Below are 27,407 nucleotides of genomic sequence, written 5' to 3'. Positions count from 1 at the left end.
CGCACAGAACCGGGTATGTCTGTCCTACGCTCGGCCGAAACCATGCACTCAGCCATCGCTGCCATGCAGCGCGTCTATGGTCTCAATGTCACAGGGACACTGGATGAAAGAACCAAGGAGTGAGTACACACACTGGTACAAACACAGGCTGCACACATCCATCAGCCCGTCCATGTCATGCTAATGCATTATGCTCCAGTCATTCATTTGAAATGCAGAAAGGAGTAGCTATCAATATTTCAATGGATCAGTGAAAGGCAGAGGTGTCCCCATCACCTGGCCTGAATCCAGGCCAAGGTTTTAATGCTTCTCCCTCTTCTCATTTTGCATGATGATGCAGTGATATCACCCTGAGGTGAGGAATCAACGTTTCGTCTCTGTGTTGTGTTTGTCCTGTAGCTCTGATAACCTTGTGTGGTGTGAATGGGTTCATGTAGTTTAGCATTAGTTTGCACTCCTTGTTTCTGTTGATGTGCACCCGTCAGGAAGAGAACTGCAGAGTTCACTTCGCTGCTTTATGTCGTCCTGTGATGCAAAATGTGATTCAAAGTTCAGGTTCACAAACTCAACTTTTCTTCCCCTCCTCCTCCTTCTTCTCTTCCACTTTTTAAGTTGGATGCAGAAGCCCCGCTGTGGAGTTCCGGACAAAATTAAAAGTGGTTCAAGGTCACGGAGGCGGAGGTACGCGCTGACGGGACAGAAATGGCAGCGTACACACATAACCTACAGGTGAGAGACAGACTGTGGAGACAGTTGTCATAGAGACCATTGAGTTTAGCAGCGTTCATTGTTGCTTTTGGATTCCGATATGGATGTATGTGCCGGCGTTAATTTTCTCAGCTTTGTTTCTCTCTGCCTCTCATCCCCTCCTCTCTCTGAGCACCTGGGCTCACATGCTCTGTGTTGTCATAGAGACCGAACAAATACGTCACATATGTGGGTGCTCACACATAAAAATATAGTGACAATCACACATTCACAAACACATAGATTAACACATAAATTCTCCCATGTGTGCTGTGAGTATGTTTGCTTTCCAGTGTGTATAAATAGCCTCCTGACAAAATGAAAAATGGGATCAGGCTGGTTTATTTAACCATCTTTCCTTTAGCATGATGACAGGAGGTCTTACTGTTCCTCTAGTTTGAAAATTCTTTGTAAATTTTTATTAAAAAAAAATACTCAAACACTCATTTTATCTGGCCTGATTAAGCTCACACTTTTTAATAGGTTCTGAGGAGAACCGATAAACGGGTCTGCCAAATTGACAGGTTACTGCAGTAATAAACGATAACACTGTCAATTTATTCAAATCCTTCCTTCCTCCCTGAATTTGAATTGATGAGCCACCTCTCCTAATGGAATGTCAATCAGTGCTGAGCCGGTGCTGCCGCTGACTGCACTTTATTCGTGGAAATGAGCGGAGAGAGAGAGAGGGAGAAGATTTCCCATTCCTCCCTGCCTGCCACACACTGATAACGACTGCTGTGTTAAAAGTTCAGTCAAAGCTGCTGGGCTTGAAATAGTTGTGTCAACTTTTTTTTTTAAGTCTCTGCTCATTCTGGAAAGTGAAAATCTTTCACTCAAAACTAAACTAAAACTACAAGAAAGAGAAGATGGTGCAGGATGTGTTTTATTTCTTTAATGTTTTGTTTCATTTGTGTTTTATAGTCTCCACCTATCAGCAACATCTTCAACTTGTTTTCCTCCCCACAGCATTAAAAATGTCACCCCAAAGGTGGGCGCCAGGGAGACTCATGATGCCATCCGGCGAGCCTTCGACGTGTGGCAGGGTGTGACCCCCCTGCGCTTCGAGGCCGTTCCATACAGCGCCCTGGAGACTGGCAGGCGTGACGTGGACATCACCATCATCTTCGCTTCAGGTTTCCATGGTGACAGCTCACCCTTTGACGGAGAAGGAGGATTCCTCGCCCACGCCTATTTTCCGGGTCCAGGCATAGGAGGGGACACACACTTTGACTCTGATGAGCCTTGGACCCTGGGGAACCCCAACCATGATGGTGAGTGAACCACTCATTTAACCTACCTGGGTTTATTTAGCCACTGCGTTTGGCTAGCTTATTAGCTAACAGTACAATGCTACAGAATGCAGTGTGGGTAAGTTACAGCTAGCTGGCTACGTTTAGCTTGATTCACTTGAATTACATCATTAGTGAAACATTATCCGAGTTGATACTGGTTAGCTTTCTGCTAAGCTGTTATTAACAAACCAACAATTCCTGCCTTGTAGCCAACTTAATAACTAGCTAGCTAAGCCTAGCAAGCTCGCTGGCTAATTTTATCGCAAATACAATATAAGTGGATGATAGAAGGCTAAGTGTCACTTCACAAAGCTAATGTAGTGTGAGTGTGTATTGTAGCTAATTGTTTGTATGTATAAAGATCGCTTTCTGCTTGCCCATAGTGCGTAGAAATCTTGCTAATAGCTTCAAAGTCATTCAATCTATCTTGGTCTATTTAGCCACTGCTTTGGTTAGCTTTTTGGCTAACAGTACCATGCTACAGAATGCAGTGTGGGAGCATTACAGCTAGCTGGCTAAGTCTAGCTTTTCAGCATTATAATTAATCCATTAGAAAAATATGATCTGAGTTGATACTGGTTAGCCTCCTGTATGCTAATCATTTTATAAGCTACGGTTATTAACAAAGCAACAATTCCTGCCTTGTAGCCAACTTATAATGCAACAAGGCGAACAACTGTCTTCAGCTTCAGGTTCATTTTATTTATTAGTATACGTTGTCTGGTTCCCACATTAAGAACCTGGATTATAAATACATATGAGCATGTGGGGACGATGAAAAATTATTTATAAGGGCGAGATATGTACTGATGAAAAGTTAATAATCTCTCGGAAATGCAGATGGCTAGACAGGAGGGCAATGTGACAGAGACGATATCACAGGGCAGTGAGGGACACTTAACCAAAAACAAAGAAAGCAGAGCTGTCTTAGATCGGTCTGTGCTCTGTAAAGATGCATCACCCCATCTGTCAAGATTTTTGATGTTTTTTTTTCATGCATAATAAGCTCCTCAGATGACAGGATAGAAAGCCTGGCTATTTTAGGACATTGCTTGCTGGCACATGATTATGGCTTTTCAGTCCTGTTGGAATTGATTGATGGAGCTCAGTGGTGTCTTTCCAAAGAATGCTACACAAAAGTAAGTGCTGCTCTGGAGGGAAAAATGGCCTTCCTTAGCCCTGTGTCCAACCAAACACACTTTAATTACTCTACCTACAGGGCGCCAGGCTTGTCAGAGCACCACCAGGCTGCTCTGCTAATATCCGTGTGCCATACGCTTACATTCTCTCCTCCCTTTAGTGGTGGAGGAGGGTTACAGCTCACATTGTGTTTGTTCTTGGAAACTGCCTGCCACCCATCAGCTCCTCTCCCTCTCTCCCTCTCTTTCTTTTGTTCTCATACACTAATGGTAATTGTCTGAGACTCCCAAGTCAAATTCATGTTCACCCTTGTGCAGTGTCCCATGATTATCCATTTGGAGTGCTGCTGAGGCTGATTTTAAAAAAAGCTCCCATCTCATGTGCCTGGAAAGTCATGCAACCTTTAATGGGCTTTCACAGCAGTGTAATTGTAAATGTTGCATGTTGACATGTGCGCTAATGGTAGCTGGGGTCTGTCTCCTGGGACTTTTTTTTCTTTAAGTTTAGGTGGAGGAAGAGGCTGGTTGTGTTAGATAAATGGGGGGAGGGGTGGAGGTATAACCTTTTAGCTGCTGGCTGAGGGTCAGCGGCTGCTGTGCACAGCACTGTTGGCAGGAGTGGATATCATGTTGTAAAGGGCAACGCTCTCCTGGGGACAGCTTCAGTCGTAAGCTGTACTTAAATGGTGCGCTTCTTTCTAAATCAGGCTGACACTGGGAGCTGAATGACCGTCAACACTGAATATGGCATTTTTATTTTTTTCCATTTGTGTGTGTGTGAATGTAATTTACAGCAGAGCCACAGTGTTGTCTCATGTTAGGCATACGTGTTCAGGTGTATTTCCATGGACGCCCTAGGCAGCAACATGAGTGTGCCTCACATCTGCCTGATCTTATTTTGTGCAGCACTCCTGCATCATAATTTACCTCCAGTAATCTATACCTGCAATTTTTTGCACCACATTAGCTCAGTGGATGTTACCGCTTCTCTGGACCAGAGGGCACCACGTAATGATTATTTTCATTGTTTATTATTAACTGGCAATTATGTGCCTAATGGCCGGTCTGTAAAAGGCAAAGTGGGGTCTTAAAATGCTTAATTAAAAAAGGTCAAGCTCAAAAGGCAGTCAGCTCAGAGTGACACGACAAAAAAAATGTAGAAAACACGTAAAACCATGTAAACAGTAAATGTGTGGCATTTTCTACTAGATATTAGCACTGCTGTCACACATTTCATTGTAGTATGCTGCAACAAACGACTATTTTGATAATCGAATACTCGCCGATTGTTTTTATGATTATTCGAGTAAATGTCATAGTTTTCCCATAAATGCACCTCCATGCCCGGAGTCAAAACCATGTGTGTGTCCCGTGCTGACCTACAAAAACAGCTCACCTGGGTTTCGAACCCAGGGCCTCTTGCACCCAAAACACTGATCATCCCACTGCGCCAAAAGCCAGCGACCATTCTTGATGTCACCAATGAGTCATTGAATACTAAATTAGTTGTCGATGCATTTTGCCCTTGAATATTACTCGAATAATTGTTGCATCCCTATTGTAGTAAATTGTAAAAATGTGTAATTCTTGTATTGTGTTCTGTGTTTCTCTAATGCATATATCCACCTTCTGCATTTGCTGTGTGTTCCATATATAATCAAGTTCTCAACGCAGGTTTCCTTATCCCTTCCTCAGGTAATGACCTGTTCCTGGTTGCAGTCCACGAGCTGGGCCATGCTCTCGGTTTGGAGCACTCCAATGACCCAACTGCTATCATGGCTCCTTTCTACCAGTACATGGACACAGAGAACTTCAAACTACCTCATGATGACCTGCAGGGCATCCAGAAAATCTACGGTAACCTTCCACAGTAGAGTTTACGTGTGGCTGCATATCATGTGTTATTTTTGCATAGAAAAATTAAAAGTAACTTAGTCACAGTTGGAATTGTCATTGCCTCAGTCATATTGAATGCCAGCAAGCATGTGTCAGCTGTTAATGAGGGCAGCCAATCACTGTTTTCGAAGCACACATGAGTCAGCTGACAGAATGCAAGCTGCTGGATGAAACCGTTTCTGTTATTATCTTCTTGTTCAGGTCCACCAGACAGAGCTCCACAGCCTACCAGGCCTCCACCCACTGTCCCCCCTCCTCGCTTCCACCCTCCCTCTGACCCACGTAAGCACGATCGCCATGCAAGACCCCACCGCCCTCCACAGGGAGCCAAACCCTCCAACCCCAACTCCAAACCTAACATCTGTGATGGAGGCTTCAACACGCTAGCTATCCTCCGTCAGGAGCTTTTTGTGTTCAAGGTAAAGATAACCAGCTGCTTGCTCCGAATCAGTCTGTGATGACGGTGATGATGATGATGATGATGAGAGCGATGATAACTTTATCTTGTGTATTTCTATAGGACCAATGGTTCTGGAGGGTGAGGGACAACTCAGTAGTCCCTGGCTACCCCATGCAGATCAACTACTTCTGGAAAGGCTTGCCTCCTAAAATTGATGCTGTGTATGAAAACAGTGAAGGGAAATTTGTCTTTTTCAAAGGTAATAACCCACTATTACTATTATTATTGATTAAAGGAACCCTGCAGAGGTTTTAACAGCCGTGTCCTCATGAACAAATCACTGGAGTAGATTGTCAATAACTCTGGAAACACACATGATTGGAGTTATCTTAAAATCACACAGTTACAATACAAGGCAACCTTCTGTGTGATTTTCTTGGTTACCATGGTGACGAGTGAAAGATTTACTCACCACCAAGGCCACCACCAATCGTTTCTATCACCTTCCAAATTCAACCGTTGTTGTTGTTTCGGTGGCACAAATGGGCTGAGAGCAGTGATTGTATGAGTGTAGCTCACAAGGACACATATGTACACCAGAGAACACGTAGGTGGTGGCGTGATGCATGTTCCTCCTTCCACTTTGGCACCGTCTGACTTGATGATCGCCTGTTGACATCAATGCACCCAAAAATGTGCCAAAAATGGAAAGAACAGCAGACATATACATTCCTTTCCTTGATGCATTTCACTTTTAAATAAAATAAAACAAATCACTAATCAATCTGGACATTTTACTGACTTAAAATAACACTTTGATTTGTTTAATTCATCAATAAAACACACTTATATCACATGTGACAGTGTGAGCTGTGTAACCTGCAGTAATCTTTTATTGTAGCGCGTTGAATCGGGTGACTGTGAGGTTGTTTCTGTAGCAGCAGAGAGAACGGGTGCAGGTCCGGTAGAGCCATCCGTCCATCAGGCAGATTAACATGACATCTGTCACCCAGTGGGATCAGAGTGCCTCATGCTTTATTTATTCACTCACAGGGACTTTACTGTGTCTGTAAGCTCGGGTTTTGTGCATGTGAGTGTCCGGCTACTTAGTGCAAGCGCGCCACTGCAGCATCAAACCGAATTAAATGCAACAATAAATTCAATAAAACTAAAAAAAACACGTCTCTGTGGAGTCGCCTGTGGAGCATCATCATCTAGCTGCTTATTGTATTATAGATAACATCGCATAGATTTTCCGATGTGTTTAAACAAGGTGATACATCTGACCTTTTAAAATCATGTAAATATAAATATAGACTCACAAAAACACACAAGCTGAAGGCTTGAATGAGTTGAATGCCATGCAGTGTTTAGTCTAGTGTGACTTTTGAGGTCATATTTATGATAATGTCTTTGTCCCAGTGCGTTCTAACTGTGCCTGTGTATTTTAGGAAACCGTTTCTGGGTCTTCAAGGACACAACTCTGCAGCCTTCCTACCCTCGGGACATCTCGTTGTTCGGGAGCGGAATGCCCACACAGAGTATCGAGACAGCTGTCTGGTGGGAGGATGTCGCTAAAACCTACTTCTTCAAAGGAGACAGGTCTGTGTAGAGTATTTGTTCTGCTATCAAATCAAATATTCGGGCAGAGCGCTCGTCTCTAACTGAAAAACAAGTGCTGACTGGCATGTGTAAAAGTAAGTCTTTGTTACTGGCCAATAAATTTAAATTATACAGCCATTAGATATTTTAACCCTTTCACTAGTATAATTATAACAGTTTGCCTTCTTTTTTTGTAATGATTCTGTCAGAAAATGTTCTTTGTATTAATTATTTTGCCTGTAGATATAATATAACTTTCAAAAGCTGGCACATATTTGACATATATGTTATAAATGATCAGAACAGTGTGTAATAACAAGAAAAGTGAGGAAAAAAACGGATTTGAATTTTAATCAAATTTCTCTACATAAACAACTATAAATGTACAGCAACAAGAGATGACAAAAATTCAACTCAGACTATTTTACATCAGATCTTCTACGCTCCACAAAACTCCCGCCCCTGGCACACGCAATTTGGTCATTACCGTAATGAATGTAATAGCGATCGCAAGAGCAGTTTCTCAGCTTTTAGAATCCATTGAGATTTTTTTCAATAGTGCGAACATAACCAGAGCTACGGTAGTTTGAACAGCACATGTTAATTTCTTTCACCGGCGACAGCTCTGTTGTAGGAGGGTTAATTGAAGGGTGTTTTGTACAGATAGGAATGAGATGTCTAAAAATAGACAGTGATTGAAAGCTGGAGTAAACAGTCAAACAAAAGGCTTGTGTTCATATTTAAGTTATTATTCAAGTTGATGTTCAGGTACCAGTGTTACAGCATAATCTGTCATCCATCAGAGGAGAGGTCACCTGCACATGTCATACTCTGTGTCAACAGTGTCATTGCCAGAAGAGGGAGACAAAAGTTCTGCTCTGAAAGTAAACTGTCCCTGTATGAATGAAAGATGAGTTAAGATAGAATTTAGGAAATCTTTCTATAACAAATGAGAGAACCTGTTGTTGTTGTTGTCCTTTGTTGAGAGTGTGCCAGTGTGACTCACATGTCCCAATGCCATCATAAATCATATTCTAAGAGGTCACGGGAGCCTGTGGTGGAAGTGAACAAAATGCTGACAAAATGCTTTGTCATGATACTGTCATCCTGAACCACATGATGTTACATCTCGACAAACAGGCCGTTCTCTCCGGGGTCTCAAACTTGATTTTATCTCTCAGTCTCTCACTGCCTGTGTGATGAGGTGATGTTTGCTCCATTTCAGACACTGTGTAGCAAGATTTATGTGCTCGAACACCAGTGGATAAGAAAAGCATCAGTCATGACGACTTATAAAACTAATCTCCCAAAACAAGCCCATTGCAGATCACAAGTTACAGACAACAGACTGTTTTTGTTTTCTTAGATTTATAAGTTGAGCAAAACATCAGTTGCAATCATTAATGATAATAACAAAACAGCTGCCATTACTGAGCTGCAACATTAAATAACCAGTGTCCCAGTCTTAGGTCCTTATCATAAGAGCTGTCTAAAAACAGCTTAGCAACACTTCTGGAGGAGTATTCTTTATTTAACCAACAGGCTTCGTCACAGGGCTTTGTCGCTGTGTTTTGAGTTAAATTGAGTGGGTGGGTGTTGCCGAGTTTCTTTGTTCCTTTCTTGTTTTGGAGCTTCGAGTTGTCAGTTGAAGTTTCATTTTAAAAATGGAACACATTTCTCTTAAAGGTTTAAATATAGAGGGAAAAAACTCTCTGGTTACGCAGTGCTAGCACTGAACATGCTATAGTGTCAGGTAGAAACTTGTTTCTGTGGAAAACTTGCACACAAGTGGCTGAGTTAAAGGGTTTATTCACCACTAACAGCAGTAAACCAAGACCGATAATTTTCATTCAGGATGATATGTAGTACAATGTCTGGAGACAAATGTGTCTTTATAGGCTTGCTTGTTTCTCTGTTCAGTACGAACCTAGCAATATTAGCACCATCATTGATAGTCTAACAGGTGAAAATAATGCAAGATAATGCAAAATAAATAGTCCACTGCTAGTTAGCCATGTGAGTAAGGAGCAGCTATAACAAGAGAATGCAGAACATGTTTGGCCATTGGCATATATCTGCTGCACCCTGTGGTTATGTAGACAGGATGTGCCAAATACATTTTGTGCTTTTGTGTGAGACTCTTTGTCCATGCCTGCAACAATGTGAGTGATATCTTCCTGCTCCCTGTCCTGGAGGAAATCACACATTCATCCTTTTACTATATGTGCCAGGAGACAGGGGTGCCTAATCCACTGTTTTGGTATTTTTGTAGATATTGGAGGTACAATGAGGACTCGAGGACCATGGACCCAGGTTACCCTAAACCCATCAGCATCTGGAAGGGCATTCCTGACTCACCACAGGGGGCTTTTGTGGATAAGGCCAACGGTATGTCTGCCGATCTGACGGTAAAACCTGTAGTGACAGTGTTTCACTGAGGAAACAAAGACACTGTTGAGTGAATAATCTGTGTCTAAAATGTGATTGTAAGAATAGTGGAAGTAAACAGAGTAAATATGAGGGCTGTCTTGGTAACCACAACAAACCCAAGTTGATTTCCCCTGGGGTTTATGTTGCCTGTGTTCCTCTCCCTTTACTTATTTTCTGTGTGTTCTCAATCTATCCACCCATTTAGGCTTTACCTACTTTTACAAGGGAAAGCAGTACTGGAAGTTCAACAATCAGCTTCTTCGCGTGGAGCCGGGCTACCCAAAGCCCATCCTGAGGGACTTCATGGGCTGTGATGGCCTCCCTGCTGACCCTGACTGGGACTGGAGCCCCCCGGTGGCAGAGGAACGGCACTACGACAACGGAAATGTGGACATTGTCATGAAACTGGACAGCGCCGGGGGAACAGAGAAAGCGGTGGCCATCGCCATCCCCTGCGTCCTGGCGCTGTGCATGATGGTCCTCCTCTACACCGTTTTCCAGTTCAGGAGGAAGAGCACACAGCGCCACATACTGTACTGCAAACGCTCCATGCAGGAGTGGGTCTGAGGGACTGTTACTGTACTGTACAGAGAGGGATGTGAAGCTCTGATAAGGGTCTAGTTATGGCTTGAAGCCCTAAAGTACAGTAATTGGAAGCACTGTAAAGGGTACAGTACCTGAGGGTTTGCCATATTGGCAGATTTGCTTGAGCTGGCAGGAAGTGACATGCTCAGCAGAACCTGACTGAAGACGGTGACGGAGCCACATCTCCTGTGTCCAACTAATATGTATGTATCTGCTTTGACATTTTTCTGTATCTTGGAATGAACTCGATTAAGTGAGGCAGAGTTAAGCCACTGTAAGTGGGACCTTTGTCTCTCTCTGTCTCTGCACGCCGCTTAAAAAGCCCCTAGCACTAACTTTATTGGACAAATTAAGTATAGGCTACTACTTTTTTTCATTTCTTAATTAAATTGCCCTGAGCTGTACATTTTTTTTTAAATTTCGGGTTCCTGTAAAAGATTATTGTGTGGAGGACTGATACACAAACCAAATATGACCTTTTCTTCCAAAGAGGATTACCGCTCGATGTTGTTTTTTTGATGGGATAATTTTCCTCCATGGATCGAACATTGTGGATCATACTCTTGATTTTTTTTTTCTTTTTGTCATTTTCTATTCATATTCACCCGTCTGCTCTGTAATCTGTTGGGATAGGATGCAGCCGTTAGAACTCAAGACTGTTGTGGCAGTCTGTCTTCACAACAGGGGCCAAAAACCTCTCTGCAATATTTATGAGACTGCCTTAATCACAGATTGCTTAATTTCCCTTCCCTTTCTCTCTCTCTCATCACCCTGGTTTGGAAGTCAGATACTGAGTGACACCTCAGGAATATAAAGGCATTCATTACTATTACCCACAATGCAACTTTAAACCAATAGGTTAGGACAGTTCGATCCCTAATGGGTTAAGTGTTCTTGAAAATGTTCTAAGCTGTGCAACATCGCCACCTGATAGCAAGCAGCATTTATTTACTGCCTCATCAGAGGGCAGGAGAGAGAAGGGGAAGGTTTGTTATGCATGTGTATATGTGTGTGTGCGTGTGTGTATGTGTGTATATATGTATATGAGAAAGAGAGAATAATTACCCACATTAAATGTACTGTAGTGTCTGATATCAAACATCCTGCTTCCCTTTGTGTTTCCTGCCAGGTTTGGTAGGCAGTCCACACATTTTAAACACATTTTTTTTTTCAAATTTTCTACATTTGTAGGTTTACATAATATTTCACACAGAAGAAGGTGAGAAACAACAGGAGGGGGAACAATACACACATTTCTACTATCAACCTCATATCTGTGGCCAATGCTGTTGTTCCAGATTGCTCCATTTTCTTCTTTTGGAGGAATTGCACTGCTATAATAAAAGAACCACGTCTAAACAGGAACATGAATTAAGACTAAAGTTTGGATGTCAGGAAAAAAACAACACATGTTGCCTGTGTGTTCACTAATAGAACCAGGCTGTTTTATGCACTGTAAATTGTAAATGATAAAAAAAACACTATGCTTACGTTACATTAACAAATTACTAATACATGTTTGTAAGACTGCTCAAATGTTGGAATCAACAAGAATATTGGAAAAATATAGACAGCAGTTAAACACATGATGTTCCATATATACATGTAACATAAATCGTCTAATGTGTTTCTAATCAGTATGACAGAAATAAACAGACATACACAGGGGACAAGGACCACTCTAAATTTAAATACCTGTTTTAAATTATGTGACTTTTTTTCTCAGGATTCTGGATTTAGAGTCAGAATTGTGTGTTTCCTGAGATTTCTGGGCTTAAATATCAAACTTCTCAGACTTAGATTTTTACAGCGGCCCTATGTATTTTGTTATAAATCCAATAGAACCTAATAACATACATATTGCCTTTTGGTCTGCTATACATGTGACAATGTTTTGCTTGTGAGGTAGCATCTCTCAGATGATGTGTCTGATGTGATTTTTTTTTTTTTTAATATTTGTGCTCCTAAATTTGTGTTACTTTTACTTGAAATAGTCATCAACATCAACTGTACAGGATATCTGATATAATCTTCCATTGGTATCAAGGCCATTTTATAACATATCAGAGATTTAGAAGGTTAAAACGATGACTTTGGACTATCAGATTACAAACTAAAAACACACAGTAAGGGCAATGCATGCTGTTGTTGAACTAAGATGTCATAGCTGTTGACCATGGATCTCTTGTGACAGTCTTTCTGACGGATGCATTGACAGACTAGCTTCCACTGCATCCTCCATTTTGTCCAAATTGTGAAGGAAAACTGTGAAGAAAGGGACGCTCTCCTGAAACAGTGCGGTCCTTGTTGATCCATGATTACTGTAATTTAAGGTGGAAGCAAACGCCTGTGGCTCTGTGTGATTTTGTGTTTCGTCCCATCGGTTTGTGTGTTTGTGGTGAGGGATTTGACAGAGTGTGAATTAGAAACAGAGCCAGTGAGGCAGGTCCGTACTGTATTTATTGCCATATTTATTCCTGTGTGCTCAGCACCTCAGATCCTGCATTGCATTGTATTGAGGGCTTTATTGAGCTGTCATTAAAGTGGGTCTAAAATGAATTTTTGTTTCTATAGTCGCAGCAACTGAATAACGCTCCTCCGTTTGTTACTGCATCAACAATTCATCTGCTGTTTTTAAAGGTTACACACACTCCACTTCTTATTTAACTGGAAATACCTGACTTTTATGTGAAAAGCAGAAGGTCTCAGTGCTTTGATGTGTCCCTGGTTGTCTTTTTTTTTTTTTAGTCTGCCTTGACACATGCTGCTAAGCATTAGGGCTAATTTGGAGTGTCATTAAAAGGAAGTAGATGCGTCTGATTAGACAGCAGTCAATACACCAGAGAGGAAGAGACGAGGAGCATTTCGCAATCAGTGCAATCTAGATGTTATACACAGATACATGCAGTATATATATACTCCAAGGCACAGTGTATGAGAAGTGAACATGTTGCATAATGTGTATATAACTGTCTGCTTTGGACCATTTTGTTTTGAATCCATCCATCCCATGGATAAAGAAAATGCTGTGTGTTGTAAATAAAACAAGTGCATAATGAGTGTGTCCTTGTGTCATGCTCTCACACCAACACACAGTCAGGTACAACAGCACAACAGTAAGTCTGGATCCTTGAGAAGATGCCTCAAGGTTGTTAATAACTACAAGTGCTAAAAAGATACATCCAGATCAGGAACAGATGCTTTTTACAAACTGGGAAACAAACACATTGATTCTGTGTGTCTAAGTAGTCGCAATGTGTCCAAACAATAAAGGAAACCTCTGAGATGCAATAACAGCTTATTCAGGAGATGTGAGATTAGAATACTGACAATAATTAACAACATTTCCAGTGGACAAAAACCTAAAATGCAGGAATAAGTAGTTCAAAAGCAACACATAGCTTAGACAGCGATGGAGTAAATGGTTGACTGTTCTCTTTGTTAGTGGAAAAAATGATAAAGTTCAGCATAAGACAAATTTGTCACACATCACACAACACTAGCAAAACTCATCCTCCATCAGCCTTGAGATTACTTTGCAGGACACATTTTCACATTGCTCATCTTGCAGCCTTGAACATGCGTCAGTTCACCTGCTGTTTATGTGGGGGGGAAAAAATAGATTTTATACACGTCTGCACAGCTTGTGCTAATATTTCTGTTAAATTCTTGTCTTTACCTTCAGCTAGATTGTGGAGGAGGCAGTAGTCATTTTGGACCATCTGCATTTGAGACACTCTGTTGGCAAAGGCCTGTGTAAACACAACAAACATACTGCCAAGTGCACAAAGAAGGCTCGTATAGTTACCTCTCCATCATCAAAAACAGAGTAACAATTACATTTCACAAGGCAGGAGCTCAAGAGATGTATGTTTAATGTTTAATCAGTCTGGAGCTTATCCACTGATCTAAAGTGAGAAGCTGCAACACTACTTCCTATGTTGGTGAAGAAAACTGCCTTAAAAGAGAAAGGACTAAAAAAAACAGATGATGGAAGATTGAAAAATGATTAAAGATGAACCGAAAAACTGTAAAACTGCTGCAAAGATTAAATAGGTCATTAATAGGTCACAATAAAAATAACATAAGTAATTTAGCAATTAATTCAGAAAAGGATTTGAAATAAACATCTGCCCTGACTGGATGTGGATCATCATGAAACATGTGCCCCTCTTTAAACAGTCTCATCATTTCATTTCACGGTTCATTGTTTCCATAATCAATTATCTCACTGTTTTTTTTAAGTAGATTCACAGGGCCGGAGGCTCTGGGTTTATAACTAAAACATGAGATAAAGAGCAACAACAGAGCACCACAGGAAATCTACCACACTGCCTGACTGACTGAGGCAAGAGGGGCACTATGAGTACACTTCAGTGTAGTTTTTAAATATCTGAGAGTGCAGTAAATAAATCTGTGTTCTATCAAATAAGATATGTGCCTCCCCTCTGTCAGCAGAGGGCAGCAAAGCTCAACAGAACACACAACCTAAACAGGTACCATGTAAGCTTTTTATTAAACACATATGTAATGTCTGTTACTGATGTCTGTCAATGAGCCTGAAGACCATCATCCTCAGACAACAACCACAAGACACACATGTCACTTAAATCAGTTATAATAGCACAAGCTACCTCATAAACATTGTGAGTGGAGTCCCGTTTGACCTTCAGTCATCCTTTCAAGTGGGGAAATTATTCTACACAACCATGTAACACTTGACAAATATCATAATTCCCACACAGTGAAATAATAGAAACCAAAACTGTTGCTTGTACAGACCATAAATGTATTTATTTCTGCTGTAAAGCTTTTTTCTCTGTGACTCGTTTTGTAGTTAATCACTGCTTGTTAGAAAAGAGACCTCTTTTTAAATATGACTTTCGCATCCACGTTGCTAATAACTGTAATTTAAAATCTCTTAATAAAGTATCTCAATAAAACTAACTTGAACTTTATGTTTAATGTCATGTGTTATTTTTGTCAGCAATCACCTTGATCATCAGCAACAGGAGCACATGTAACACATATCAGGTTTTACACCCTGCTTTCATATTCTGCAGATTCATTGTATGTGTAAATGACACTGCAGAATGCATGACGGTCATGCACAAGTCAGATGACTTCGGCCTAATCGACTGGACATACGATCTAACTTGAAGTGGAACATTAGCGAATCAGGACACTTGATGGTCAGTTTTCTCTCTTCTACATTACAAGGCATCGCAACACGTCTCTATATAAAATATCCTCAAGAAAAACATGATAAATCCATTTTCTTTACTGCATGACAGGACACACATTTCAGCATCAACATTTCAGACTTCAAAATCATTTGCAGACAGAAAGTCCAGATCCAAGGCAAAGCCACTCGTTGGTGAACTCAGTGAAGCCTGGAGCTTTGGTAAGTCCACTTCCTGTTCCAGCAGGAAACACAAACAACAAATTATAGGAATTTTTTTTGGATGTTTCCACACATTTTTGAGTTTAATATAAAACTGACCTTGTATGACATTACGGAGGTTACAGTAGTTGGTGCCGTTATCAAATAAGCTGGACCAAAATGCTGACACAGATGTTCCCTGAACAGCAAACAAAGAAATCAGGATTATTGTAATTTATGGCTTTAAATAGCACTTTTTATTTCCTCTAAAAATATACTGATTAAATGGCTCTTACCTCTACATGGCAGCCCATGCTCATTGCTATGGAGGTAATGGTGAAGTTGACGCTCTCAACCTGGCCAAGAGAAGAAGTGTGGTTGGCCTGGATCAGATAGGGAGCCACTGGGCCAAGCTGGAAGGCAGAATAAACAGTCTGTAAAAACAAACGTGCTGCAGCCACCAAAATAAACATTATATTGATATAAAATGTGTTTTTTTTACCTTATATGAGCCCATAGATTTAATCTGACTCACAATGGCCATGGAAACCTGGTCACACGGGATTCCAAGCAGCCTGGGGACAGAAAAAGTATCAGTAATGTACACATTTTTCAAAGTGTAACACTGATTCTCAGATAAATAAACTCACCAGACAATCCTGCAGAAAGCATGTGTTTCTGCTGGCATCCCCCTTGTGATGAAGCAGATTCCCAAAAAGAGAGCAGAGGCCACGACCAAAGTCCTCACCCGAGCCATGATGGAGTTCTTGTTGCAGAGGCAGGACTGACGAGACGTTGCAAAAGTTCAGGTTTACATGGAAGACTGCATGAAAAGGAGCAGCGTAAGGAGCATTGGCCTGTCATGTGGAGGTGTGGAGAAGTGATTAGCATGACACACTGTGTGGCATCTTTCACAGCAGCAGACTCAGGGAGGGAAAACAAAGTATAAACATGTGTTTATTTAATCTATTTCTGTCTATTTATTTAAGTTTATATTCACTTTTTATGTATTTATTCACTATTTTCTCCCACTGGATTAAATATTTTTGATGATGTCACACCCTTTAAACACACAAATGTTATTGCCTTGCCTTGACTGTTCTTCAAGAAACAGCACCAATTATCAACCGCTATTTTCTTTGTTGATTCATGTGGAGATTGTTGTTTGTCTGACTATGTTTGTCCCTGGGAGATTTGTTCTTCGGGGGAACCAGTTTCTGTCTTAGTGTCATGGGTTTAAAATGTGGAGTTTCTCTGATACTCCTGGCATGTATAGGATGGCAATATTCTCTCTGCGCCGGTTGTCCTTTTTCTTGTTATTGTGGGTCTTCTTTTTGTGGTTTTGACAACTGCCCAGTTGGGATAGCCGCAAATTTTCAGGGCCTTCCTGATGTGTTGTTGCTCCTTCTTCTTCCCCTTTGAGCTGGTGGGTACAGCTTGTACTCTGTGCTGTAGGATCCTGATGACTCCAGGGCTTATGTTCTAGTAGGTGGTGGGAATCAAACTAGAACATAGGTAAACATACTGGGTTTCCTAACACATTGAGGCTCCTGTCCTCCTCTATGTGTATTATGCAGTCCAAAAAGGCCAGATTGTTGTCCTCACGAGTGAACTTGATGTTGTTGTCCACTGCGTTGATGTGTTCTGTGTTCATATCTTTACATTTTTTGTTTATAATAAATTCTGTTTAAAATCTGTTTTTGTATTTCTAACCTAATTTACTGAGACACTTTGTGTGTGTTATAAGCTCCTTTATAAAAATTTAACTCACAATTACAAGTGAAGAGAGGACATTAATGAATACTTGTTAATCACATTTTCCTCCCAATATGCTTCTGTTTTAAAGGCTGTACTTATGAAATTTAAAATTCATCCCAGTCCATTTTTACTATTCATAACTTCATTCCTTCAAAGCTGCTAAGTCTTTCTCCCAGTCAATGAGATGTGCCCTTGTCTGTCTGCAGAGGGCACCAAACCACAACTCAAAGCAGACACTCTCATTTGGTAGCTGCATGGAGTTCAAACTGAAAGTCCAAACCACACAAACAAAAATGTCCAGAATAATTTCTTTCCTGTCCTAAATGAGAAGCAAAGTACAGTTAAATAGTTATTATAACTGAAGGACTGAGCTGTGTCTGAGGAAGTGTATCCACTTGTGTCAACCTTTCAGATTAATGGAGATGATGTTTACATTTATTTTTCTGAATTGTTTTTGCAGAGCGTGTCCTTAGATCAAACTTGTGCCACCATCACATTTTAAAATGAAAAAACTTTCAAACTAGGCTTAGGGTTAGGGTTATGGTCAAAACTAGGGTTAGGGTTAGGGTTTCACAGTTAGGAAGGTCACAGAGTTGTGGTCCAAAGGTTAATGCATTCGGCTCACTGAGACCATTACAGAAACGTCTCACTTGAGGCTCTATGTCTCACGACGGCCGAGAACCTAACCCTAGCTCTGCATTCGGGTTGGGTTTAGGATTATGGTCAAAACTAGGGTTAGGGTTAGGGTTTCACAGTTAGGAAGGTCACAGAGTTGTGGTTCAAAGTTGAATGCATTCGGCTCACTGAGACCATTACGGAAATGTCTCATTTGAGGCTCTATGTCTCATGACGGCCGAGAACCTAACCCTAGCTCTGCATTTGGTTTGGGTTTAGGGTTATGGTCCACACTAGGGTTAGGGTTAGGGTTTCACAGTTAGGAAGGTCACAGAGTTGTGGTTCAAGGTTGAATGCATTCGGCTCTCTGAGACCATTACTGAAATGTCTCACTTGAGGCTCTATGTCTCACGACGGCCGAGAACCTAACCCTAGCTCTGCATTCGGGTTGGGTTTAGGGTTATGGTCAAAACTAGGGTTAGGGTTAGGGTTTCACAGTTAGGAAGGTCACAGAGTTGTGGTTCAAAGTTTAATGCATTCGGCTCACTGAGACCATTACACTAACCCAAATGCATTAGGGTTAGTGTTAACCGTAATGTTAACTCTAGCTGCAACCCTAACCCTAGTTGTAACTGTAGAAAAATGCACATTTCAAGAAAAGCTTAGTCCCTTCAGCCATCACTGCATTAAATTAACTCCTGTGACAGAAGTCCAGTCCACAGCTCTATGTGTTCCTTGTTGTTGTTTTTTATGTTATAAATGTGTGTATTGTCCTCCAATATAAAAGAATGAGAGAAAGAGTAAGAACTGTACTCAACATGGAGAAAATCACAGCAAGATTACAGCCCAAATCAGACAGGTTTGAACAAAGATGTAATACAGTAATACCTGTAATACAGACAATGTCAGAACTATTAGTCACCTCTTCCTTTTTTGTTTTTGTTTTCTCCACTTGACAACAGTACAATTAGCAGAAAATGTATCTACTCACTGATATACGCTGTTTATGTTATCTCTTTCTAAAAGGAGGAAGAAATATTTGAAGATAGGATATGAGGACATGATCATATGTGAATTGAAACCGTAATAGCATCTCCTGGTCTGTTCCTATTGTGTTATGTATGTCTATGTTTGACATTTTATGTTAAATAAAAAAGCAAGTTAAAAAATAAATAAATGTGTGTATTGTGAGATGCCTGCTACTGTTGTAATGTTGTTGTATGAAAAAGATTATCCCTTAGGGAACAATAAAGATTCTTCTTCTTCTTCTAAAATATTTTAACAGTGCCCTTTTCATAGCATGTTTCTTACAATGTGCATTAATTCAAGAGGTGCGAAAACAAAATGTCATTTTGCCTTGCATAAATAAAGATCCTTGATTTTTGATTCTTGAAACAAAAGCGTGAGCAATCTTCTAAATTTCAGAGACACAGCGGGCTGAGTGGAGGCTGGTGTCAGACACTGAACACATTCACCCACACTAAAAACATGAAAAGGGAATGTAGTCCCATATGTTTACTGTTCTGACCTACAGAGTTGTCATCTGCGTTGGCCCTCAGTATGTGGATTTGCTCGACCATTTGTGGGGACAGTGAGTGTTCACAGGGCAGTCTCCTGCAACAGCTGACCAAATGCTGCTGTGGAGACCATCTGCTGAGTGAAGAGAGTCACAGTCTGTCTCTCAAAGGCTGCATCATCCTCACATGTTCAAACAGCTTTATAAACCAAAGGTCCAGCTGATCTGTCTTCATATGTATAACTTATAATAATATTAATATAAAAAACAGATATTTTACTTTCATACTTTTACATCAGAATGAAAAATGTGTCATTTTACTTTGAAACTCCTATTTTTATTTTTATATTTTTTATTCAATTCTATTAGGGAATATGATACAATCTTTAAAAAAAAATATAATGGATTTAACTAACTGAGCAAAAGGGGCTTGTAAAAGCTATTTTTGAGTTTGCCTGTTATTATTAAAACATTGCTAGGATCAAGGGTTTTCTGTCCACAGACACAGAACACTTATTCATGCATTTATTTCAGTAGGCATCCTCACAGGTCTTAACAGGTCTTAAACCAAAATACATCATGGACTTTTTGGTTCCCTTATGAAGCATCCAGACCCCTGAGATCATCAGGGACAGGCCTACTCTGTGTATCCAGGGTCAAACAAAGCAGGTCTGCTCAAACAGTCACTTTATTTAAGTCAGGCCTGAAAACACTTGTTTACTGCATTAAATTCATAGGCTATATATGAATCTTACCTATTTGTTAACTGCTGCCTTGCTTGCCCTGCTGCACTTTTCTCATTTTTTATGATTTATTATGATTATGACTGTTGTTTCCATCCTAATTTATGTTGTTTTGTGTTTATGTTGTTAAGTTGTAATGTTTAAAAATGTTGCTCATTATTCTGTGTTTTTAAGTTCCTCTGTATTGCCTTGTGTATGAATAGTGCTTTATAAATAAACCTTGCCTTGTTGTCTTCTCAGGGGTCAGATGCTGTCATGATGTTATTACATTTGTTTTATAATAAAATACCAATAAACGTTAAGTTTAACGTGTTATCTGTCATTCATTTTTTTGTATATTAAAACAGTAACAACAAATAGGTATTTATCATAAAATGATTTAACAGTGTCCAAGCAGACGGTGAAACTCTCGTGATATCTCGCGATATTTGACACGGTGCGCCGTGTGGCTGCGCTAATCTGCAGGAGCAGCAGTTGGTGCGCGGCTGGTGGTGGAAGTAGAAGAGGAGCTCGGTGAGCAGAAACAAGGTCACCTGAGTGTTTGTCGACAGTTTATACTTTCCAGGCTCTAACTTGACGAAACTTCTAGTCTTCGTCTGTGTAATGTTGCAGTTTTAACATAACTGCACGTCGTTTTTCGTGTGATTTTTTTTAATTTGCAGATTAGCGTCGTTGTAACTTCAGGACAGGCATAGTTTAAGCCAGGCTGACCACATCCATAACAACAAACAGGAGGAGGACAGTATGTGGCGTTTTGTGAGGCTGTGAATAATCACATAGGACTTTGGAGTGCTCCCCTCTACAGTACGACAAGATGCAGCCTGTGTAACGGGACAGGAAAAATATTATTGAGAGTCAAAAAGCGATTCACAGTGTTTATATTTAATCAAAACATTGTGGTGTTCAAAACCTGCCCCCTGAAATGAGTCCAATAAATTGCTGAGTACCACAAAGTAAACGTGTGTGGACTTAAAATTGTCCGGACCCCGGACCCCGGACAGGGTGTTAAAAATCCGTAGGTCCGGCATTAGCGTCATCGTTTTGTGCAGAATAAACCGGAAGTGATAAAAACAATGTAGTTTTTAGACTCATACGATCTTGTTTAACAGGGCTTGTACTACCTTGCAGTCCAAGGGTCACTCTTGTGCATTAGAGTCAAACCAGCCTGGTCAATGAGTTGTCAGATCTCTGAACACCTGATGTGTGCAGGACTGCAGGTTTACTTGGTTTCACTCACATGAAGTGGAGACTCCAGAGTCTCTTAGGGTCCTAGGCAAAGATTCAGAGGGGGTCCACCAACCAGTGCTCATTACCTCTGTATAATAAATAGTCTGACACTAATAAAATAATATGAAATTAAAACATTTTTTTTTAATTTCAAAAGTGCACAGGATATTTTCAAAATAAGACAATAAAAGAAAGAAGACAAAAAAGAAAAAAGCTGAATCAAAGCTGGAACAATAAAACAGTGCAATTGTAAGTTGCCTCAATATAAATATACACATGTATGTATTTACAGATTCCTCACATTTCATTCTCTTTTCTGCTCAAAGTTCTCTTGGAGAAAAGAGTAAAGGCTTTGTAGCAATAAATTGGTGGGGCCTCTTAAGACAGTCTGCACCGGTTGATCACTGTCATTGCTGTAGTGACTCAATTTTAATCAGCCCTTTGGGGCCCCCTTCTGGCCTGTGGCCCTAAGCATTTACTTGTGTTGCCTGTTGACAAGCAGCGCCTCTGCTCACATGCTGATAAAACTTTTTCTGTGCTTCCAGGTTGTGTGATAAGACCATTATGTCAGCATTGAGCGGGAAGGTCCAGACTGTCCTGGGTCTGTTGGATCCGGACCAGCTGGGCCGCACCATGACCCATGAGCACCTGACCATGACCTTCGAGTGCTGCTACTTCCCTCCTCCGCCGGGGGACGAGGCAGTGGCGGAGAACCCGTTCCAGATGAAGCACATGCACTGGCTCAGGCAAAACCCCTACAGCTGCCATGAGAACCTCCTGCTGCAGCAGGAGACCGCTGCGGTGCGGGAGGAGCTGCTGGCTTACAGGAAGGCTGGTGGGGGCACGATAGTGGAAAACACCACCACAGGCATCGACCGGGACCTTCCCACCCTCCGGCAGCTGGCCAAGGACACAGGAGTCCACATCATTGCCGGGGCAGGGTACTACGTCGACTGCACCCACAGTGAAGCCACCAAGAAGATGAGTGTGGAGAAGGTGTGGGCTAGTCATCTAGTTCTGTTACATTAAAGACAAGGCAGCAATCTCTAAGACTCAGATCAAAACAGTCTAGATGTTTGGAACAATAGTATTTGATTTTGGGGTGAACTGTCCCTTTAACAGACAGTTACATCGATCTCACTCTCTGTGCTGATGTGGAAGGATCTCATTTCTCACTTTTGGTTGACTTGAATAGATTTCTTCATTCAAACTGTGTTCTCTTTCAGAAATCTAAAAAATATCACGCTCTAACCTGTCAGTTGTTTTTCTAATGAGTGATGTCCATCTTCAGCTTCTCATTTCTGCTCTGTCAGCTCACAGACATCATTGTCAGCGAGGTGCTTCACGGCGCTGACGGCACGGACATCCGCTGCGGCGTGATCGGGGAGATTGGCACTGGCTGGCCCATCACAGAGAGCGAGACGAAGGTGCTGAGGGCCACGGCTCACGCTCAGGCTCAGCTGGGCTGCCCCGTTATCATTCATCCCGGCAGGAATCCGGCCGCTCCAGCTGAAGTTATTCGGATTCTCCAGGAGGCCGGCGGTGACATCAGCAAAACTGTCATGTCTCACTTGGACAGGTGAGAAGTCCCCAAAGACTTAAAAAACTAAGAAGCTCTTATTTATAAGCTCACTATACTGTTCACAGTGTTTTCCCCGTTTTAAAAATGTTTGCTGCAACAACCCTTTTCATCATGATGCCACACACTCTTTTCTGAATCTCTCACAGGACGATATTCGATGATGGTGAGCTGCTTGAGTTTGCTAAGTTAGGCAGTTACCTTGAGTACGATCTGTTTGGAACAGAGATGCTGAACTACCCGTACAACCTGGAAATAGACATGCCCAGTGACAGCCAGAGAGTGAAGACGTGAGTACAACTCTCTTTGTGTTATGTGGTTGGTGTCCACCTTCACTCTATAACTCAAAATCGAGCATAGTTCAGGTGGGCCATGAAGTCAAGTTCAGCCCAGCATCACCACACATCAGCTGATTCCCATGGTGGGAAGAGTCTCATTTCAGTTGGAACTCTGTGGAGTCCATGTCTAACTCTGCTGCTCCGCCTCCACAGTATGCTTTGTCGTCACTGTCATACCTGGTGTTAGGGGTGCTTGCTCTGCTGCTGACCCTGCCTTAGGCTTTCCACATGTGCTTATGGAATGAAAGGGAATCACTCTTAAAAGCAGAGCCACATTCACATATCACAGCTTTCCTGCGTTTGTACATCGGCTTCAACACTACTACACCCATTTAGGAGACTGACTCAAATGGGACAAGAGAATGTGAGCACACATTCCTTCACTTCATACTTAGAAACTAAATACTGTAACCATCATAATCACAACACATATATTTAAAACATTTTAGCCAAACCAATCTGTGCCAGAACACTCTCATGAAATCTGAAAACTAAGATTCACAAATGTAACTTATTTTTGTTATGCTAAAAACAACTGCTTTTGCCGAGTAAAAGCAAATTCTTCAATTCAAAGCATAATATACAATTTAGCAGGATGAAATTCATTTTCATACATTCTTACTACTGTTTGCATTACGTTGCAATGCTCCAGCACCTCATTAGCATGTTATCATTCACCATAGGTGCAGTTAAAAGGGTCTAAATAAAGTTGTCCTGATCAATTTAGCCACAACTTGAGTGTGTCCCTGTCCCTCAAAACTAGACTGAGAAATCTCCACAAAGTCCCACACACTCCTCTAAAGGCAGAGGAAAGAGGGTCTATCCACAACCTGACAGCTGGATGAGAAAGGTTTTGGCCATAAAATAGTCCAAATACAAAAGACAATTTTTACAATATATATGTTAAACTGTGGCGGAGAGTTATATAATTATTTGTTTTGTTTAAGGCTCCTTGTTTGTTTGTTTGTGTTCAGCCTGGCGTTCCTGGTGAAGGAAGGCTACGAGGACAAGATAGTGGTCGCACACGACATCCACACCAAGAACCGGCTGACCAAGTACGGCGGCCACGGCTACTCTCACATCCTGAACAACATCGTACCAAAGATGCTGATGCGGGGCATCTCACAGCACCAGGTGGACAAAATACTCATCGACAATCCCAAACGCTGGTTGACCTTCAAATAAGACCTTCAAAGAGACGAGAGGAAGCTTTACCATCCCACAATAAACACTAGAAGGTTCTTTTGCAAAAATTATAATCAAAACTAATTTGTTCACAAATTTGTGGACTGAAATACTTATACTGCAATTTTAATTTTTTTTTTTACTAGAAAATCATTGCAAACTGTTGTTTCACCCTGCTGAAAGGACTTCATAGAGGCCCTTATTAATCAAAAGTTTTTATATTGGTAATTATTCACTTTAGCCTTGCAGGATAACAGTGCCTCTCATTAATAGTTTTTGTTTTATGGCACAGAAATAGCTTTTATAGAAGAATAATCATAAACCAGGATAAACATTTCAAGTTTTTGCAGATGTGTTCCCTGCAGCGGTGCTCACAAACATGGTGCTAATTGATTTTTTAATTTCACCGTCAATGTTGCTTCCTTTGTATTTCACAAGTGACATTTCTGTCAACACGGTTTTAGCGGGAGTGAAATAATGAGCGCGATGGTAATCAGTATGCTGCTCTGCTCTCGACACAATGCGGCTGTGTTAGATGAGTTGTCCTGTTGCCCCTCAGTGGGTGTCTGGTGTGTCTATGGGAGGCTGGCTGGCTGGCAGGCCCAGATGAAGGACATGTTCTCCTCTCATCTGGGAACAGGTGGCCTCACAGGGTGACTTCGCCACATGATCAATGGCGTGATCGCCACAGCTGACTGTGCACCGTGAACGACTATATAACTTTTGATTAATCTTTTTTGAGGATTACAGAGTGGAGTCAGACAATTTGATTTGATGTTATATTTTTTACGTCTCATGTGAAAAGGACTTATGTGGAGGAGCTTCATGATAACCAGCACACAGATTGATGAACGTTGGAGAAGTATTTGTCAGTGTGACTGTCCAGTTTTGTGACGGTGACTAACCACCATACCACCCAGTCGCCCCAACCAGATGTCATTGTTGACACAAACAAGAAAAATGATCGTTTGGTGACAGTGCTTCAGTATGAATGTCTCTTTTAAAGTCTCTTTATAATGCACAGTGTTGGAATGGCATTTTTTTTTTTTACAAACATGCATAGCGACAGCTTTCAACATTTTCACCCGAAATGCAATAACTGTGACATGTTTTCATTTTTAAAAATAAATCACACAAATGGACTAACAACACTAAATGGTTACATTAGCTTCTATAACTGAGCAGACATTTACTCTTTATAGTGTATGTTACACCACAGCAGCTACCAGCAAACTTAAAGCAGTTCACTCAGTGTGCACAGACGACACTAATTAATCTGACAAGGGTACAACTCAGTGCTGTACAAAGGAAATATTTCATCTTCTCTATGGCAGAGTGCTTGTTTTTGCTTGACTTCCTGCATATGTTTTGAACTATAGAAACGCTGATCCCTGTCTCTAATAATCCAGCTGACATTGAACTGAGCACGAGCAGTGAAGCAAGCTATATGCAGGGCAGCTCCCTCTCTCCCTCCCTCCCCATCATCATCATCAGCAGCAGCAGCTTTCCTCCACGTTTCAATCAGCGTACAACATGAAGCCGGAGAAGGTGCTGTACTTGTTGTTGTTGCCCCCGTGCGCCTTCCCGCCGTCCAGCTTGATGTAAATTTCGTCCCCCGGTTCGAGATGCAGGACGACGCTATTGCTGGCGTAGTCGTAGTTCTGGTCTGCGTCCTGGGCGATGGCGCTGGCTCTCACCTGGAGGGAGAGTTTGGAAAAGTTTTATTCTGAAAACAGGACCTCGGACAGCTCCACCAGTAACAGCACACCTCACATCCCTCAGAAAACTTCCCTGTAATGTGTTGTGAAAGTGTCTTTTCTGTCCTGAAGGTAAAAAACATGTTTGTCTTGTGATGTCTTTGTATTTGTGAATTGTAAACACCCACAAAATACAGTGCGCGGATTGGGTTAGATGGAATTCTGAACATACCTGGTTGTTTTTGCAGAGGTCAGCCCACATGCTGGTTCCGTCCCCGCCTCGCATCAGCACATGGTAAACGAAGAAGTAAATCCCCGGTATCGAACAGGTGAATTTCCCGGTAGATGGATCATAGTGGTTGCCAAGATTTGTCACAACGTCGTCGAATTTTAGCACTTCGTATCCCTCGTGCTGCTTCTTGAGTCCTGCGTAAAACGCTATCTTTGGCACGGTGTTGTAAGTGGCTGCGCTGATGGCACCGGTTGGCCCGTTTGCCCCCGGTGCCCCGGGTGAACCCGGAGGACCCGGTGCCCCTCTCTCTCCGGGAGGACCAGCAGGTCCAGGTGGCCCGGGTTCGCCAACCGGGCCCCTAGGGCCCATCCTCCCGACGCGTCCCGGCTCTCCTTGAGGACCCTGGATGAACGTGGGCAGTGACTGAACCAGGCGGTTGTCTTTGATTGGGTTGGTTACCTTGGCTGTGGCCGTGGCCGCTGTCCCGTGGGAGTCACACACCATTTGGCAGGATCCGAGCATCTCGTAGCGAGCAGGTGTTCCGGCGGTGTTTACCACCACCGGAATCAGAACCACCAGCACCAGCACCAGCGCGACTCCACAGACACCAGTTGCGATCATCTGCGCTCTGCGGATTCGCGACGTTCTCCCGACGGAATGGTCTTCCAGCCTGCTTGAGGGCGAAATGTTTGCAGAGGGAAGAATACAACCTGCTGGAATACTGCGCTGCAACTTTTGGAGATAAAATAGTCCTTTAAATGTTTATGCGTAAAAGTAATCATCCACAACTTTCCATGCGCTGCAGAATCAGTCCAGTCTGCGCATCTTCACAAGAAAAACAGCAGCCAAAGAATTTCTACAGGAGAAGAGCCACAGTCTGCGTTTAGCAAGTCGGAAGCACAAGTTTCTGCCTACCGCGGTGCCACAGGAGAGAATGGGCTCCAAATTAACGGCTACTCCTTTCTGGGTCTGGAGACTGAGGGGAGGGGTGGAGGTGATGGATGGGATACAGTCCATGCCTTTCTTCAATCAAAAGAGAG

General features: G+C 41.8%; 3 protein-coding genes across 4 annotated transcripts; 2 read left to right on the top strand and 1 right to left on the bottom strand.

Moving 5' to 3' along the window:
• On the top strand, positions 1-10,414 carry mmp16b (matrix metallopeptidase 16b (membrane-inserted)). The gene is made up of 9 exons (XM_028427619.1): positions 1-119; positions 613-729; positions 1,717-2,021; positions 4,877-5,038; positions 5,279-5,496; positions 5,598-5,736; positions 6,929-7,079; positions 9,352-9,467; positions 9,715-10,414. Exons 1-9 carry the CDS (start codon positions 16-18, stop codon positions 10,074-10,076), a joined length of 1,674 nt encoding a protein of 557 aa, XP_028283420.1. The 5' UTR covers positions 1-15; the 3' UTR covers positions 10,077-10,414.
• A 10,138-nt stretch (positions 10,415-20,552) lies between these two features.
• On the top strand, positions 20,553-25,459 carry pter (phosphotriesterase related). 2 transcript variants are annotated; one of them, XM_028428365.1, is made up of 5 exons: positions 20,553-20,637; positions 21,882-22,332; positions 22,650-22,915; positions 23,065-23,205; positions 24,228-25,459. In XM_028428365.1, exons 2-5 carry the CDS (start codon positions 21,901-21,903, stop codon positions 24,436-24,438), a joined length of 1,050 nt encoding a protein of 349 aa, XP_028284166.1. In that variant the 5' UTR covers positions 20,553-20,637; positions 21,882-21,900; the 3' UTR covers positions 24,439-25,459. The 2 variants fall into 2 exon arrangements, with proteins under 2 accessions (XP_028284166.1, XP_028284167.1); XM_028428366.1 differs by having other exon boundaries at positions 20,585-20,622.
• A 496-nt stretch (positions 25,460-25,955) lies between these two features.
• c1ql3b (complement component 1, q subcomponent-like 3b) lies at positions 25,956-26,988 on the bottom strand. Its single transcript, XM_028428367.1, has 2 exons — positions 26,368-26,988; positions 25,956-26,135 (listed from the first exon to the last, which is right to left on the bottom strand). Exons 1-2 carry the CDS (start codon positions 26,986-26,988, stop codon positions 25,956-25,958), a joined length of 801 nt encoding a protein of 266 aa, XP_028284168.1.
• Positions 26,989-27,407: the final 419 nt, after the last annotated feature.

Source organism: Parambassis ranga, chromosome 17, assembly GCF_900634625.1.
Source record: "Parambassis ranga chromosome 17, fParRan2.1, whole genome shotgun sequence".
Classification (NCBI taxonomy): domain Eukaryota; kingdom Metazoa; phylum Chordata; class Actinopteri; family Ambassidae; genus Parambassis; species Parambassis ranga.
Note: the sequence above shows the minus strand (reverse complement) of the source record. Positions and strands in the feature narration are given on the sequence as shown.

Excerpts from the sequence above, each read along its gene's own strand:
- mmp16b (XM_028427619.1), top strand. The coding sequence starts at position 16 with ATGTCTGTCCTACGCTCGGCCGAAACCATGCACTCAGCCATCGCTGCC. Across the intron at positions 5,039-5,278 it reads GGGCATCCAGAAAATCTACG|GTCCACCAGACAGAGCTCCA; the intron begins GTAACCTTCCAC and ends CTTCTTGTTCAG. Across the intron at positions 5,737-6,928 it reads GAAATTTGTCTTTTTCAAAG|GAAACCGTTTCTGGGTCTTC; the intron begins GTAATAACCCAC and ends TGTGTATTTTAG.
- pter (XM_028428365.1), top strand. The coding sequence starts at position 21,901 with ATGTCAGCATTGAGCGGGAAGGTCCAGACTGTCCTGGGTCTGTTGGAT. Across the intron at positions 22,333-22,649 it reads AGAAGATGAGTGTGGAGAAG|CTCACAGACATCATTGTCAG; the intron begins GTGTGGGCTAGT and ends CTGCTCTGTCAG. Across the intron at positions 23,206-24,227 it reads GACAGCCAGAGAGTGAAGAC|CCTGGCGTTCCTGGTGAAGG; the intron begins GTGAGTACAACT and ends GTTTGTGTTCAG.
- c1ql3b (XM_028428367.1), bottom strand. The coding sequence starts at position 26,988 with ATGATCGCAACTGGTGTCTGTGGAGTCGCGCTGGTGCTGGTGCTGGTG. Across the intron at positions 26,136-26,367 it reads ACCTCTGCAAAAACAACCAG|GTGAGAGCCAGCGCCATCGC; the intron begins GTATGTTCAGAA and ends CTCTCCCTCCAG.